The sequence below is a fragment of the Geotrypetes seraphini genome, chromosome 15 (genome assembly GCF_902459505.1).
Source record: "Geotrypetes seraphini chromosome 15, aGeoSer1.1, whole genome shotgun sequence".
Classification (NCBI taxonomy): Eukaryota; Metazoa; Chordata; class Amphibia; order Gymnophiona; family Dermophiidae; genus Geotrypetes; species Geotrypetes seraphini.
This window is the reverse complement of record NC_047098.1, coordinates 46,188,386-46,205,433: the sequence shown is the minus strand read 5'-3', so window position 1 is coordinate 46,205,433 and position 17,048 is coordinate 46,188,386. Positions and strand designations below refer to the sequence as shown.

Below are 17,048 nucleotides of genomic sequence, written 5' to 3'. Positions count from 1 at the left end.
TACTGTCATGATCATGATGAGAATGAAGATATTTATTTGATTCATAGTGTATTAATGATTTCTAGTATAAATTATATAAAAATGAACATAAATGCATATTAGATAATACGAAAATAGAAAACCACGAGGAAAGTATTTCTTCAAATCATTAATTTCTAAGGGAAGTTTGTCATTAGACTGGTTTATAATATAGGTAAAGTGATTATTTATAAGCAACAGTGTACAAAGTCAAGGATGTAAAAAAAATCCAACAATACCAAGTGCATCCTTTCATTACAAAGAGCAAACCATCAAAACATTATACGGCTCATAATCGAAAGAGAAAAACGTCCAAAAACCGGCCTAAGTCGGCACTTGGATGAACATTTCTCAAAAACGTCCAAGCGCCGAAAATAAAACCGGGTTTTGGATGTATTTCTAAACGACCTAGGCCTTCATAGTGCCACTCAACGTCCAAAGCTAAATGGGGCGTTTCGGGAGGTGTGTCGAGGGCGGGAGTTGGGCGGGACGTGGGCTGGCTTAGACTTAGTCGTACAGCATGTATAACCGAAAGTTATACAGCCCAGGATCGACGGAACTTGGACGTTGTGACTTAGACCATGTAAAACATGGTCTGTCACAAAAACCCACCTAAACTCACCAAATAAGCACTGCAAACACATAACACAGACCCCCACACACTACCCCAGTGATCACCCCCCCCCAGCCCCATAAAAATTTCATTCACAACTTTAAATTTCAGCCTCCAGACCATCATCGCCTGGCATAGGAAAGCCTAGTCGTCCAGCCCAGAGGCAGCTTAAGTCATCTTGGGGGTGGGTTAGGGACCCATAGAGAGGAGGACCCATGCCCAAAAGCCCCTGTAATCACTGCATTGATACTTAAACATGTGCACTCCCCTATACACCCCCAAAACCCTTTTTGACTGGCATATAAATGGCTCCTGCAACCATAAGGGCTATTGGAGTGGTAGATAAGTGGGTCTAGGGGATTCTGGAGGTGGTTTGGGGGGCTCACCGTCACCTATAAGGGAGCTGTAATGAGGAGAAGTCATAGCACCCTTTTTGTGAAGTTCACAGCAGTGCCCTGTAAGATACCCCACTATTTAGGTGGCATGACTGGGTGTTCACTCCATCACTTTGCAGACCCCTCCCACGTTCAACAGGGCTTGTTCTAGGCGTTTTGGACTTGGACGGAAATGTGGTATAAAGATTTAGTGGCTTAGACGATCAGATCGGCAGGACGTATAATTAGACGATTTTCGAAAGTAAAAAAAAGTTGGACGTATCTTTCAAAAATGTGTCTTAGGCTCTTTTTTACTTTGGACGACATGCGAGATGGTCTCAAACGGACTTAGATGTCCCTTTCGATTATGCCCCTCTAAGTGCACAGCACTGTTATTACAAAGACTAAAATATTTAAGGGGATAGAATGACTCTCATACAAGGAAAGGTTAAAGAGGTTAGGCTTCTTCAAATTGGAGAAGAAATGACTGAGAGGGAGATATGCTAGAGATCTATAAAATGAATGGAGTGGAATGGGTAGACATGAATCACTTGTTTGCTCTTCCCAAAAGTACAAGAACTAGGAAGGGCACACAGTGAAATAACTAAGTAGTACATTTAGAACAAATGGTAGAAAATATTTCTTCACTCAATGTACAATTGTTTTCACACCAAAAGAAGACCCTGTTCTACCTTCCCCACTACTTCTACAAAATACTACCATTTCCAGGTCAAACTCGGACCATGTCCGTGGAATAATCCTCAATTTGCAATTAAAATATAATCAGCAAATCAGCCAGGTAGTTAAACGTTTCTTCCATAATCTACGCACCATCAGTCCATATGATCCCTTCTTTTTCCCTCTGCTCTTACCATCCTAACTCATTCCTTAATTATTCAACAAATAGATTCATGTAACTCTTCCTATTCCAGATTACACTGAAAGGATTTATGAAGATTACAGTTCATTCAAAATGCCACAATATTACTAATCCATAACACCATTAAATATGACCACATTTCCCTCTCCTAAAAAAAGAACACTGGCTTCCACTACCACATCGTATCACTTATAAAATAATCCTTTTAGTCCTCATGTTAATTGAACCTGCATATCTTGCTTGCCTTCTTATTCCTTATGCTCCTACAAGAACACTCAGATTGTCAAACTTAATCAACTTGTGATACCATCATACCGAATTGTTGTCATGAACATATCTGACAATCAGTTTTCTTGGTACAAGGCCCCTCACTCTGGAACCCTTTTCCAAATTCACTTACTGTAGATTACAAACATCATTAGTTTCAAAACTGACCTGAAGACATTCCTTTTTACTGATGCCTGTCTTTCACCTGCTAGACATCTTCTATGTTTAATTTCTATGCGAATCTCGACAGACATGCCTGTGTTTCCCACCCCCTGCTTTCCTATCATTAATATTGTAATTCTCTCCTCCTTCCCTCACTTTCGTGTTTGCTGAATTCACTAAATCCCCTTTCCCTTTTCCTCTCAAAAGTTTTAGATTGTAAGCCGTTTAGAAGGTTTTAACCAAATTGCAGAATACTAAACTTGGACAGTTAAGCTCTGGAATTTGTTAACACAAAATACAATAAAAACGGTTAGCATAGCAGGGTTTAAAAGAGGTATGGACAAGTGCGTGGAAGACAAATTTCTTTTTTTAAAATTATTTATTCATTTTCAATAAGTGCAATACAAATTAAATACATTTTATATTTAAGACATCACAATATTCTTTCAAGAAACAAATCAATCTATATCCCTCCCCCCACCTTATCCAATAACAAATTTCATTATTAAGGTGGACTAGGGGAAAATCCATTGTTTACTCCTGTGATAAGTAGCATAATATCTATTTTATTCTTTTTCTGCCAGGTACTTGTGACCTGGATTGTCCACTGTTGGAAACAGGATACTGTGTTTGATTGACCTTCATTCTGTTTCAGCACAGCAATGCTTATGTACTTATATACCCTTAAGACATTATTTTAGAAATGTAGCCACATCTAAATATCAGTTTCAGAAAGCTCTTATTTACATATGGCGATTCTCCCGCAACATGAGATTTCAAGAGGGCATGGCTTGGACAGGACTAAAATCTACACAAAAATTTCTTATATTTCCTGTCTTATAAAGGGAATACAAACATATAAGAATAGCCATACTAGGTCAGATCAATGGCCATCCAGCCCAGTATCCCGTCTTCACAGAGGCCAGTATCGAGCCCAGTATCCTGTCTTCACAGAGGCCAATCCAATACACAAGTACCTGGCAAAACCCCAAATAGTAACAGCATTCCATGATACCAATCCAGGTCAAGCTAACTCCAGCTTGATTACCATGTGTTAACACAAATGTTAACACATGACCTGCAATGGAAAATGCTGGATACACCTCCAATATTTGCCACATTAGACTTGTAGCTACTGTATATGTTTCTCCACCGGTTAGAGGTTGTAAATTTAAAAGTCATCACCAACATCTTCTCTCACATCAAGCAGCATCATGGGGTAAAGACCTGGAGCAACTGCTCGTGCCTACTAATAGGGAATTCAGGAAACACCTAAAAACACATCTGTTCCTGAAGTACTTAGGTAACTGATCTATACAATCTTAGTCCTCAACAAATGATCTTTAGAACTGTTATTCACTAACTCTGAACTTTGTTTATTCCACTCGATCTGTAATACATTTTAATCATTGTAAACCGCATAGAACTTCATGGTCCTGCGGTATATAAATTGTTATTATTAAGTACATAAGTACATAAGAAATGCCTTCACCGGATCAGACCGAGGTCCATCAAGTCCGGCGATCCGCTCACGCGGCGGCCCATTTAGGTTCTCTATTATGAAAATCTGAAATTACCGTATCCCTCAATATGATTTGTAAGAAGGTGTATATCCAACTTGTGCTTGAAACCCAGTAGAGTATTCTCCGCCACAGCATCCTCAGGAAGAGAATTCCAAGTGCCCACCACTCGTTGTGAGAAACAGAACTTCCTGGCATTTATCCTGAACCTGCTGCCAACCAGTTTCAAGCTGTGACCTCTTGTCCGTGTCACATCTGAAAATGTTAGTAATGATGCTTCTTGGTCTATTTTATCAATTCCTTTTAATATTTTAAAAGTCTCTATCAAATCGCCTCTCAGTCTTCTCCTCTCGAGTGTGAACAGTCCCAGTTTCCTGAGGCGTTCTTCGTAGCTCAAATTTTTCATTCCTTTGACTAGTTTCGTGGCTCGCCTTTGCACCTTCTCCAACAGAGTTATGTCCTTCTTGAGGTAAGGAGACCAGTGTTGGACACAGTATTCTAAGTGTGGTCTGACCATTGCTCTATAAAGTGGCATTATGACTTCTTCCGATCTACTCGTGATCCCTTTCTTAATCATGCCCAACATCCTGTTTGCTCTCTTCGCCGTCGCTGCACATTGCGCCGATGGCTTTAGGGTTCTGTCAATCAGTACCCCCAAATCCCTTTCATGTTCACATTTTGCTATTATTATTATTATTATATGCATTTTCTGCATTAAGCTGCAGTAACTGCAAAATCTAATGCACTTTAGTAAAAAGACCCCTAAATTAAATAAATGCTGGAAAGTTGAATAAGCATTGTTGTTATTCCAAGACTGCTGTGAAGAAGTGAGTGCTATGTGGCTGGGTTTGTATAGAATAACTCCCTCACTGAAGCTGAAATTGAACCACCTGAAGTTAAGTGGCGCTGACCTGCTGAGTCAGAGGGGCAGGGCTCAGGCTGGAAGGGGGTTAAATGCCCTACATCAGAACAGTTCAGGGAGGCCGCAAGTGAAGAGTTTTTTAAGAAAGAAGCCCCAAGTCTAGAGTCCTCTAAGGAAGTGGCAACTGAGGCTACAGTACCTGAAAATAATCCAATAACATTAAAAAAGAACGCCCAACATATACTTTCATAATTCTTTCACAGTATAACCATAAGTGCTTTACGGGAGAAAGACCACTCTCTTGCTTCTCTTGTTCAATCATAGCACTTAAAGTTATTTCAAACTTGCAATTGTGCAGAACTTAATTCTTCAGTGTTCAATATATGTACTATTTCAAGCACTTAACTGAAAATGATTCACAGAAGACTTGTGGGTTCTGACACATTTTGCCAGACTGGCTTCTTCAGAGAACCCACTCTGAAAGAACCTTAAAAAACCAAGTTGTCGGATGTTCCAGCTCACGTTCTTCTCACTGTACTTCCCAGTGCATATTTTTTGAAGGAAGAAAAATAGCCAGAGTTGTTTCCCTGGGGTGGGAAATTATAGACTGTCAAGTCAGCCTCCAGGAGCTATTGATACATGGACAGAAGATTACCAAGGTAGGAGAGAACCTTGCAGAATATTCCTAAAGTGGATATGTTTCCAAGTTTATTCACTATTTGATATACCGACCATCGACTAGTTTCTGGTCGGTTTACAATGCTAAAAATGAGGATAAAAATAAAAAGCAAAAATGGACTGTATGTAAATAACATAGGTATTAGACAAGAAATAGACAAATTTGATACGAACGGGACTGGGGTAAGGGTAAAAGTTTAAATTACATCAAAGTTAAAATAAAATTTTAACTTTGATGTATTTCCGGAAATGGCAGTTGGTGCCTTTAATCATTGTCATGGAGTAGTCCCTAGCCAGCTTGATTTTCAGGATGTACATAATGAATATACGTGCGATAGATTTGCATGTGCTGATTGGATGCCTTCATGTTCATTTCTAGATACCCTGAAAGCAAGAAGCACTAACTTAGATGACTTCTGATTATAACCTCATTGTAGGAGTTGGTGCTATATTCTCTTGTTAAATCCTCTTGTGGTAGTGGTGGGGTGTACCTCTTATGGGCTTTCCTTAGAGAGCTATCTAATATCAGAACTTATTAGATTTCATCGTTTTCATACCTTAAAGATACCTTGTCTTTTGTGAACAATCAAATGTTTGTCCAGCACGGGTAGAGGGGAGCAGAGATCAGTCATTCAGGTAGTGAAGACATGTCAGTGCAGCTGGCAGATGAAGTCACCAACAGTATGAATTCTCCATCTGTCCTTATTGCCTGTGGCAGTAACTGACAGGCCTGAGTGGCCAGTGGTTTTTTGTTACTGGTGTTGATAGGGCTTGAGGATTCCTGGCGTCACAGAGAGTTAAAAGCAGGACCTGAATGAGTGGTGTGCTGGAGGGTCCTTGTTACTCAGAAATGTAATCAATATGGTCTGGAGTCCTTGACCCGAGCCTGTAATTACCTGGACAATATAAAGACAGTTTGTTGTTACTGATAGCGCCTCCATTCAGACCCTCTGTATATGGTGCTGATTTGTGAAGGGGAAGGATTTGACTGTTTTAGGGCTCTTTGCAGTTACTAAAAAGGATTGATTAACATCTGTACAACAAACTGTTCTTACGTGATTCCACCTGGCCTCTCTGTCTGACATTTCAGCTTTCAATCTTTAATTCTTGGAGGAACCTTATAAAGGTGCTAAGTTTCTTGTATTATAGAGTATAATAAAATATTAATATTTTTATCTCTTATTTTGCAACTGGAGAAGATATAGATATCCAACCTTCACTTCCCTTCTGTTTTTTCATAGTGCCCAATTATATTGATAATTTCATTTTACCTTTTGGAAGAGAGTCTACAGGTATTGACATGTTTTTGGTTATTCCAAATGAGCTCTGGTAGCAGTTGTAATATTCAAACTTGAGCAAAATAAATAGTTTTCACTTTTGTTATTGTTCTATTGTTCCTTATTTTTGAGAGTAATGAAGTTTTTTCATGTTCTTATAAGGTCATTAAAGCCAAAGCAGACATCCTGTATTCTACCAGAACAATTTCAAGTATTAGTGGTTGATATTGAGAATTTCTTATGTGGCTAAGCCACATAAGATCACTAGCCACAAAAGGCCTTAAACAAAATACGCTAGCTCAGAAAACGATAAAATCAAAATGAACCTGTTTAAAGTGAAGTGGAATTAGGGATCGTGAATACTGGCCAATATGTGGAGCTGTCAGTTTCATAGGAGAATTTTGTGGCTTATGCACTGCAGGTCCCTAATTATCCCGACCTTTTACTAAACCGCGATAGCGGTTATTAGGGCAGGGAGCCGTGCTGAATGCTCCGCGCTGCTACCGACACTCATAGTCGGGAACAGCGTGGAACATTCAGCGTGGCTCCCTGCGCTAATAACCACTATTGTGGTTTAGTGTGTGTGTGGGGGGGGGGGGGGCTATGATCTTAAAATACTGATGGGTGATACAAATGCACAGATTGATGTTATCGGATGGGAACTGGAAACCATGATTGGATCATGTGGAAAAGCTACACAAAAATATGATGATGGAGAAAGATGAATTCTGATTTACAGTATAAATAATGTATGTATTGGTAATGCTTACGTCACTCATAAAACAATTCACAAGAAAAATGTTTATGTGGCTGTTTTGTCCCTTTTGATATTTGACATTTATAGTTCTAAAATGGATACTCCTACTGCATGTAACCAATGCATAAACATCCATTTTTCATATATTTAGAAGAGACGCTAGGTCGGCAGATCCTGTTCCGAAATACTAATGGAAATTTGACATGTCTCAGCCTGGATGTCTCAATCCTAATATGTATATCCTTTCTTAAAGTGCCACTCCACATGATTCAGTGCCAATCCCTCATTATACATAAATATATTTAATCAACTTAGGGCTTCTGATTGTAGTGGTTCACAAGTTTTCAATTCAGGTGTTTATTTTCAAGCCAATTAGATCTTTAGAAGGATACTAAGAATCTGTGTATATTGGTGTTTTTGAATCACAAAATTAAGTATTAAGGTGCAGTTTTACACATATAATTTTTACATGTCCCTTATTACCGTATATACTTGAATATAAACCAAAGTGACCTTTCCCCCCCAAAAAAAGGAAGAAAAAGGTTGACTCAAATATAAACCAAGATTAGGATTTTGTGTGATCCTGGTGAGAAAGTCTACAAAGAGTAGACATCCATGCCATAAGTTTTAACATTGTTTTTTAAACTTTAAATATATTTATTAGCGCAAAACCTTTCTGACGGTCAAGGCTACTACATAAAAGAGCCAAATTAGTGCTCGTTCATTAATTGCTTGACTGAGTTTCTATCACGCTAGTATCCGGCACCCCTTTTTACATGCTCTCTTTTGCTGGCATAAAAATGAAAACTCTGGTGATCCGTGCTGCTTCCCTTCCCTTCCCAAGGCTATGCAGAAATGAGAGTCAGCACACCTACCTTAATTGTAGTTACCAGGGGGCCTGAAGGAGTGTTAGGTAGGTATGAAAATGGATAGTAGTGATAGTTTTAATTTCTTAAGTAATCTCCAGTGCTGGAGTGTGGCAATATTTTTAATTTTTTATCTTTCATGAGTAAATGCCACACCTGCATGCACGGTGGGGACTCTGGAGATCACGATCTTCTATACTACTTAATTAGCGTTCATACAAAACAATAGCATTGGGATGTTATTAGCTACAATCTACCCCCCCCCCCCCAAGCATAAGGTACTTATTTCAATATATGCACTGCTGTTGCAATTTCAATGCCTCCCTGTGGTAGTATCTTCACTGGGCCATTAGTTTTCACTGACAAACCCTGCACCGTCCATATCAGCACAAGGCAGATCTCGTTTTACTTCTCTATCTAGTTCATTCTTCAGCCTTGACATATTTTAAAATAAAAAAAGACAGAACTGGCTCTACACTGGGCTGAGGGGTCATTATATTTTCAAATGTGTTAGGGGCCAATTTTCAAAAAGGTTTCTGTAGGTAAACAGAATTTGCTACAGCAGAACCTCCACCCCTCCCGATTACTGACACTACTATACTACAACCCCCCTCCCCCCCCAATATTGCTCCTTACTGTTCTGATAAGGAGACACCGATATTCTGTTCCAGGCTGGTGTGGGGTCTTGAGCATCTGCAAGGCCTGCTGGCTCCCACCATCTCCAAGAATCCCAGAGAGGGCAGGAGGTGGCAGGCCTTGAACATGCATAGATGCTCAAGGCCGCAAATCTGCCCATAACAGTGTACTGGTGTCAGGTTCGATGAAAAGTAGCGGTGGTCATGGGGGGGTGGGGGGTTATAGCGATGGTCATCAGAGGGGAGTGCAGAAGGGCAGCACTGGTCATTGGGTGGGAGACCAGGAGAGCAACACCGATCATTGGGGGGTGGTATAGTAGAGGAGAGGACTGCTGGTCATTGGAAAGGGAGGACTAAAGCATTGACCATTGGTAGCTTGAATATAAACAGAGACCCCTATTTTTGGGCCATTTTTTTGGCCCCCAAATCTCAGTTTATATTCAAGTATGTATTGTTTATTATTGTTTATTGTTTATTTTAATTATTTGATTAAACGCCTTATCGATTCTACAAAGCGTTGTACAGAGTAAAAAAAATTTATGGTATTAAAAATTAAAAGTTTGTATTCTCTTTCACTCTCACCAACCTCAGCAGTCACACTCTGTCCCCTTACCATCCTCGGCCATTAGTTTTTCTCTCAGCCCCCCCCCCCCTCCCCAGCCAGACCACAGCTATTTTCCTCATATCTTCTCCTGCTCCACACAGCTGAGGCTACTTTTTCAGGAGGGCTGAGGACTGAATGAGTTTTTGGAGGAAAAGTTCATGAAGAATGATTATCCGGGTCGACTTGGGGGGGAGGGAGGGGGAGGAGGGAGCTGTTGACATTGCTCATTCCTGAAAATAAACTATAAGAAATAGATCTTCTTTTTGAGGTCTGCTAAATATTTATGACCTGAACTGGCCACTGTCAGAGACAGAATGCTGAGCTTCTGCTCCTCATGGAAAGGGAGAAAGGTTGCTCCTTCCCAGGTAACAGCAATAGTCAGATGATGCTAGTGGATCAGAGAAGGAAGGATGATTGCGGAGAGGGAGAGGGATTGGCTATCACCAGAAAATCCAAATTCTCTATGAGGGGTATTCTGTGAATGTGTTCTGAATATAACGAAAATCAGATGCATTTTTTTTACAAGCCTAATAACCAGATTGATATAGTTCAGTCTGCTTGTCCACAAACCTTTTCATCTACTGTTTGCAGAGATCAAACATTGGCTCAGGTCTCAAGTAAAAAGTAAATGGTATAGGTTTTAGGCTGTTCAGTAGAGAGGGAAATAGCTTTGGCTGCTCAAGATAAGGATTGTAATGCAGTGGCTGGAGCCATGGAGAGAATCTTACACAGCTCATAGTACATGTCACTGTGTGTCTGGCTTTAACTAGTATCAGTTGCACTTTTAGAACCGCTAAACATCTCACTGAGTTTTTATATAAATAAGTGAGACAATTAATAATATTTTTATGTATTCTTTCTTATTACAGATTTATAGAATGTTGACAGGGAGCTCGAGAGTGTACAAGATAAATCACATATTTGCAACATTCCTGTTCCAAAGAATTTGCAATCTTGACTTCAAACATAGAATAATTAAGCAATGTGCTCTGTGGTAGGTAGTATGTTGCAGAGGCAGGACTGGAATCTGGATCTTCAGGTTTTATATATCTGTGGTGGACTTTCAACTTATTCACAACCAGAATTTAGCTTTGCTATTGAGAAATAAAATATTGAAGTTCATTTTCTATGTAGGGCATTGCTATACTCAATCATTAAGAACAGACTTTTGGGGCCTTATTCAAAAAGGACCTTTTCCTCTTTTGTATGTATTGATGGGAAAGATCTTTATTCTTTAGAAAAATACTGCCCGACATATCATTCACATTCCTTTTCTACATGTTGAGGGTTCATTAGCTGGAGAAAGTCTAAATCTTACTACTGCTACTCAGATACACATAAGATATGGTCTTTCTTTATGGAGCTTACACATCTCGTCAAGACACGCAGGCAAGAAAAATAAGAGGCTTCAGGAAATTTATTTTTTATAGAAAACATGATTAAAATCAACAAGGCTATGATCAGGGAGAGCCAGAGATTACGATTTAAAAGCAGACTGTGATTTTGTTTCCTTTTATTTTTTCAACTTTGCCTTACATATATTATCAGATTAAATTAAGGCGTCTGACAGTAGAGCAATGGCAGCCTAGTCATATTGCACTAAATGTTTACACATGCAATTCACCTTTTCCATAAGACTGGAGGCCTTTGGATTCACTACTCTCTGTAATTGAATAGATAAATCAAAGCAACCGTATCCAGAGTTGGGATTGTTTCCATATTTTTTTTTACGTCGTGTTGGCATTTCCTCAGAAAATAAGAAGCCAGGGTGGTTAACCAAAAAGCACTGAACTTCTTTCCAAGGATCATAGTTATGTTTCTTCTGTGCAAACACTTAAGTGGGGGTAGGACAGATTTTTAAGTACAAAGTGTTTGTAGCTGGGTTTCATCATAGAGTGTCTGCAAAAGAGCACAAACATGAAGTCTTATTGTAATGTATGCAAAAGTTTGTTTTCTCCTTCCTTGGATGGGTTTTTTGAAATTCCAAGCACACATGACAGAGACAGATTCCATCCAGATCACTCATGCAACACAGCTAGTAATTTCCTTCAACCTAATTTTCCATCATCAGGGTAAACCAAAAACATTACAGTAAAATGTGATTAAATGTAGATACTGAACAGACTATATCAGTGCTTCTCAACTCAGTCCTGGAGTACCCCCTTGCCAGTCAGGTTTTCAGGATATCCACAATGAATATGCATAAACTTGATCTGTATACACTGCCTCTATTATATGCAGATTTCTTTCATACATATTCGTTGTGGGTATCCTGGCAAGAGAGTACTCCAGGACTGAGTTGAGAAATACAGGACTATATAATTAAAAGAAGCATTGTTACAATAATTTTGTACAGGGACAGGGTGGTAAAATTGATCGAAAATCATTCCCTCCCCAACTTCCATCTTCCTCCTGATTTGATATAATCCCCTTCTCAAGGACATGCTTGGGGGCACAAGTTCCCTTATGAGCCCAGGGCTACCAGCATGTCTCATCTGAATCTGACTATCTGCATCATTCTTTTGGCCAGCAGGGGACAGTATTAGCTGTTTTATGCCCCATATGAAGAGGTCAAGTGTATTGACACCATAATATCCCTTTTTGTAATGCTATAAACAAGCTAGATGCCCCTATAATAATTTTACTATGGAATGGTATATATTGTAAAACCCATAGGGGCTCATAATTGAAAGAGAAAAATGTCCAAAAACTGGCCTAAGTCGGCACTTGGACGAACATTTCTCAAAAACGTCCAAGCGCCGATAATAATACCGGGTTTTGGATGTATTTCTAAACGACCTAGGCCTTCATAGTGCCACTCAACGACCAAAGCTAAACGGGGCATTTCGGGAGGTGTGTCGAGGGTGGGAGTTGGATGGGACGTGGGCCAACTTAGACTTAGTCATACAGCATGTATAACCGAAAGTTTAACAACAGAGCCTAGACGGAACTTGGACGTTGTGACTTAGACCATGTAAAACATGGTCTAAGTCACAAAAACCCACCTAAACTCACCAGATAAGCACTGCAAACACATAACACAGACCCCCACACACTACCCCAGTGATCACCAACCCCCCCACCCCCATAAAAATTTTATTCACAACTTTAAATTTCAGCCTCCAGACCGTCATCACCTGGCCGCCTGGCATAGGAAGCCTAGTCGACCAGCCCAGAGGCAGCTTAAGTTGTCTTGGGGGTGGGTTATGGACCCATAGAGAGGAGGACCCATGCCCATAAGCCCCTGTAATCACTGCATTGATACTGAAACATGTGCACTGCCCTATACATCCCCCAACATCCTTTTGTACTGGCATATAAGTGGCTCCTGCAGCCATAAGGGCTATTGGGGTGGTAGATAAGTGAGTCTAGGGGATTCTGGAGGTGGTTTGGGGGGCTCACCATCACCTATAAGGGAGCTGTAGTGAGGAGAAGCAATGGCACCTTTTTTGTGAAGTTCACAGCAGTGCCCTGTAAGGTACCCCACTATTTAGGTGGCATGTCTAGGTGTGCAGTCCATCACTTTGCAGACCCCTCCCACTTCCAACAGGGCTTGTTCTAAGCGTTTTGGACTTGGACGGAAATGTGGTATAAAGATGGATGATTTAGCGGCTTGGACGATCAAATCGGCATGACGTATAATTAGATGATTTTCGAAAGTAGAAAAAAGTTGGACGTATCTTTCAAAAATGTGTCTTAGGCTCTTTTTTAACTTTGGACGACTTGCGAGATGGACGTAAACAGACTTAGATGTCCCTTTCGATTATGCCCCTCATAGTTTCTTGATAAATTTGATTTATCACACCTTTATATTATTTTCCAAATTAAAATAATAATTTATAATCATATCTTTTTTGTGGCGTGAACAAAGTGTTTAGTGGGTGAGAGGAAAAATTGCACGGTTCTTTTTAAATATTTAACATAATTTAGCAAGTCACAATTTAAAATAAAATGAAGAAAATATCACATATCAGGCTCGAGGAATGGGCATCGACATGGCAGATGAGGTTCAACGTGGATAAGTGTAAAGTGATGCATGTAGGTAACAAAAATCTCATGCACGAATACAGGATGTCCGGGGCGATACTTGGAGAGACCTCCCAGGAACGAGACTTGGGAGTTCTGATCGACAAGTCGATGAAGCTGCCCGCGCAATTTGCGGCGGCGGCGAAAAGGGCGAACAGAATGCTAGGAATGATAAAGCAGGGGATCACAAACAGATCAGAGAAGGTTATCATGCCATTGTACTGGGCTATGGTGCGCCTTCACCTGGAGTACTGCATCCAGCACTGGTCACCATACATGAAGAAGGACACGGTACTACTCGAAAAGGTCCAGAGAAGAGCGACTAAGATGGTTAAGGGACTGAAGGAGTTGCCGTACAGCGAAAGATTAGAGAAACTGGGCCTCTTCTCCCACGAACAGAGGAGATTGAAACATTCAAGATACTGAAGGGAATAGACTTAGTAGATAAGAGCAGGTTTTACACCCTCTCCAAGGTAGAGAGAACGAGAGGGCACTCTCTAAAATTAAAAGGGGATAGATTCCGTCCGAACCTAAGGAAGTTCTTTTTCACCCAGAGAGTGGTAGAAAACTGGAACGCTCTTCCGGAGTCTGTTATAGGGGAGAACATCCTCCACGGATTCAAGACAAAGTTAGACAAGTTCGTGCTGAATCAGAACGTACGCAGGTAGGGCTAGTCTCAGTTAGGGCGCTGGTCTTGACCAGAGGGCCACCGCATGAGCGGACTGCTGGGCATGATGGATCATCGCTCTGACCCAGCAGCGGCAATTCTTATGTTCTTATGTGAGATCATAGTTTGATTTATTTGTATACCGTAGTACTTTGGGAGTTCTATGCGGTTTACAAAAGAAAATGGAAACAGTGACAATAAAAACAAATGACCTAGAAATTACAAAAAAAATCTTAAATACGTAGGTTTTCAATAATTTCCTGAACTGCTGGTAAGAGACATAGAACCAAAGCAAGAAAAATGAATGAAGTTTTATTTTTACTGTCAACCACGTAGATCTGTCCTGTTTAGTGGAATTGGAAAATTATCAGCCCTTTTTACAAAGCTGTGGTTTTCAAGTTTCAAGTTTATTAGGAGACTTGATCAATCGCTTAATCGAATATTCTAAGCGATGTACATTTTTAAATTTACAATTAAAAAAAACGAAAAAACAATAACAATGTAATACATTACAATACATACAATATTTAAATCATGGTTAAAATACTCTTAATTTAACATTGATAAACATAAGGAAAGGAGGGATGAAATACAATTTTTAAAGTAAAGAAGAAACATTGAGGGAAAATACAAAAGGGATATAGTTAAAACAGGTATACCCAAGTAAAATATAATTCATAAAGCATAAAATTATGTTGAAAAGGCATCTTTAAAAAGGAAGGTTTTTAGCTCAGTTTTAAATTTTCCAAGTTCTTTCTCCTCCCGTAAAGAAATAGGGAGGGCGTTCCATGTTTGCGGTGCCGTACAAGAAAAAATGAATTGTCTCCTCGTATTAATAATTTTTAATGATGGAATCGATAGCAGATTTTGTTCGTTAGATCGTAAAATTCTCTATTCTCCCACGGCAAATGCACCAAAGCCCATAGGAGTCGAATGGGCTTTGGTGCATTTGCCATGTGGGAATCGCTGCTGCTGCTTTGCAAAAAGAGTCCCTATGATTTCATAAGTGAGCAGCATCATATTCTAAATTTAGAAACCAGTTCCTTGGTGCTTTCTTATTATTTTATGACAAAATTGTGATTTTAATAGTCAGCAAACAGAAACTTAAACCCAGAAGCTTGAACTATTTGAAAATTTCATAGACATGTGTTATAGATAAATTGACCTTCTTTCACCAGATTAATTTGAAAAGAAAAAGTGACAATCCTTTCCATTTTAGTAAAGAGCTAAGCGAAAACTTGGAGACACGGCTACTGCCTTCATAGCTACTCTTTTTTGGGGTCTCCTTTTACAAAGGCGCGCTAGTGGTTTTAACACGCGCTAAAAAGCCACGCGTGCTAGCCGCTACCGCCTCCTTTTAAGCAGGCAGTAATTTTTCGGCTATAGCGTGCGCTAAACTTGTGTGTGCACTAAAAACGCTAGTGCACCTTAGTAAAAGGAGCCCTTTGTCTTTCAGAGTCCTTTCTTTTCTTAGCTAATTAATTTGAAACAACTTGTAGAGCAGAATATGAGCTATGAGCTGCAGCTGAAAGGGGCTTTTCTGGAAGTGACTAGGATTGTAGATACTTAGGGGAAGATTCTCTGGCGAGTCGATGTAGTGCCCGTAGTTGGAGCGACTTTTATTTTACAGGCAATTCTCAGCATAATAGCATGCAAATTATTTGCACGCTATTTGTGCAGAGAATCGTCGGTAACGAGCAGGAGGAACTGTGCCTACCGATTGCTCAGAAGAGCAATTACTAAGCACAGCTCCTCCCTTCTGTCAAAGCTGCTCTGCCTGCCCCAATCAACTGTGTCACAGCCTTCCTGAATCCTGCTGGCTCAGCTGATTAACCGGCAGGGAGAGCAGCAGAAAGAAAAGTCCCCACTCCCACCGATAACCCCCCTTCCTCGTTTGCCATTGCTCAGACCCCCCCCAACACCCTGTAGAACCCTGGCAGGAGGGATGCCCACTGCCTCCCACCACTGGTGATCCCTGATACCTTAAGAACCCCCGACACTCCCAGCAGGAGGGATGCCCACTCCTTCCTGCTGCTGGTGATCCACAACACCCTAAGAACCCCCCTCTCATCTGAAATAAGTCGGTGTTTCCCTAATAAATTGTTTGTCTCGCCTATTTTTATTGTACATCGCTTTGAAATTCTGAAAAAGTGATTTTATCAAATTTTAAATAAACTTGGAAACTTGGCAGGATGGATTCCCACTTCCTCCTACTGCCGGTGATCTCTGAGACCCCCCCCCCCCTCCTATACCTCCTGCCATTGGGGTCCCCCGCCCCCGACTCCCCCTGTACCTTTTCTGACAAAGGCTGGCCAGGAGGGATGCCAACAGGAGAGAACCCATCTGACACCACACTCCCTCCCAAGGATGCCCACTCCCTCCCACCACTAGGGTCCTTCACACTTTTCTATGAAGGCTGGCCAGAGGGATGCCTACTCCCTCTGGCTGGTAGGCCTGCCTCTTCAAAATGGCAGGCCTTCCCCTTCTTGGAATGGGCCTAAGTCCCTGATTGGGGAAGGCTTGCCATTTTGAAGAGGCAGGCCTACCAGCCAAAGGGAATAGGCATCCCTCTGGCCGGCCTTCATAGAAAAGTGTGAAGGACTCTAGTGGTGGGAGGGAGTGGGCATCCTTGGGAGGGAGTGTGGTGTCAGATGGGTTCTCTCCTGTTGGGGTTGTCGAAGAGGGTTGTTGGGGATTACTGGCAGCAGGAGGAAGTGGGCATCCCTCCTGCTGTCCTTCAATTTGGGGGTCTTTCTTCTTTTTAAAAAAAAAATTTGCAGGGTGGGTGAGAGAGTCTGAGCTGTTGTAACCTTATTTCCTGGTCAGTGCCTGAGCACTGATT

The 17,048-nt window shown here is 40.7% G+C and overlaps 1 protein-coding gene across 11 annotated transcripts in view; it reads left to right on the top strand.

Annotated features, from left to right (window-relative positions):
• BCAS3 (BCAS3 microtubule associated cell migration factor) overlaps positions 1-17,048 on the top strand; it is a 1,368,214-nt gene that overhangs the window by 760,324 nt on the left and 590,842 nt on the right. Inside the window, exon 23 of one of the 11 annotated variants that reach the window (XM_033921872.1) lies at positions 10,383-10,424. The exons of the other annotated variants lie outside the window; for them this stretch is intronic. Within the exon in view, the coding sequence (XP_033777763.1) occupies positions 10,383-10,390 (8 nt within the window). The 3' untranslated portion in view covers positions 10,391-10,424. Of the gene's footprint in view, positions 1-10,382; positions 10,425-17,048 lie in introns of those variants that run through there. 11 annotated transcript variants of the gene reach the window in all.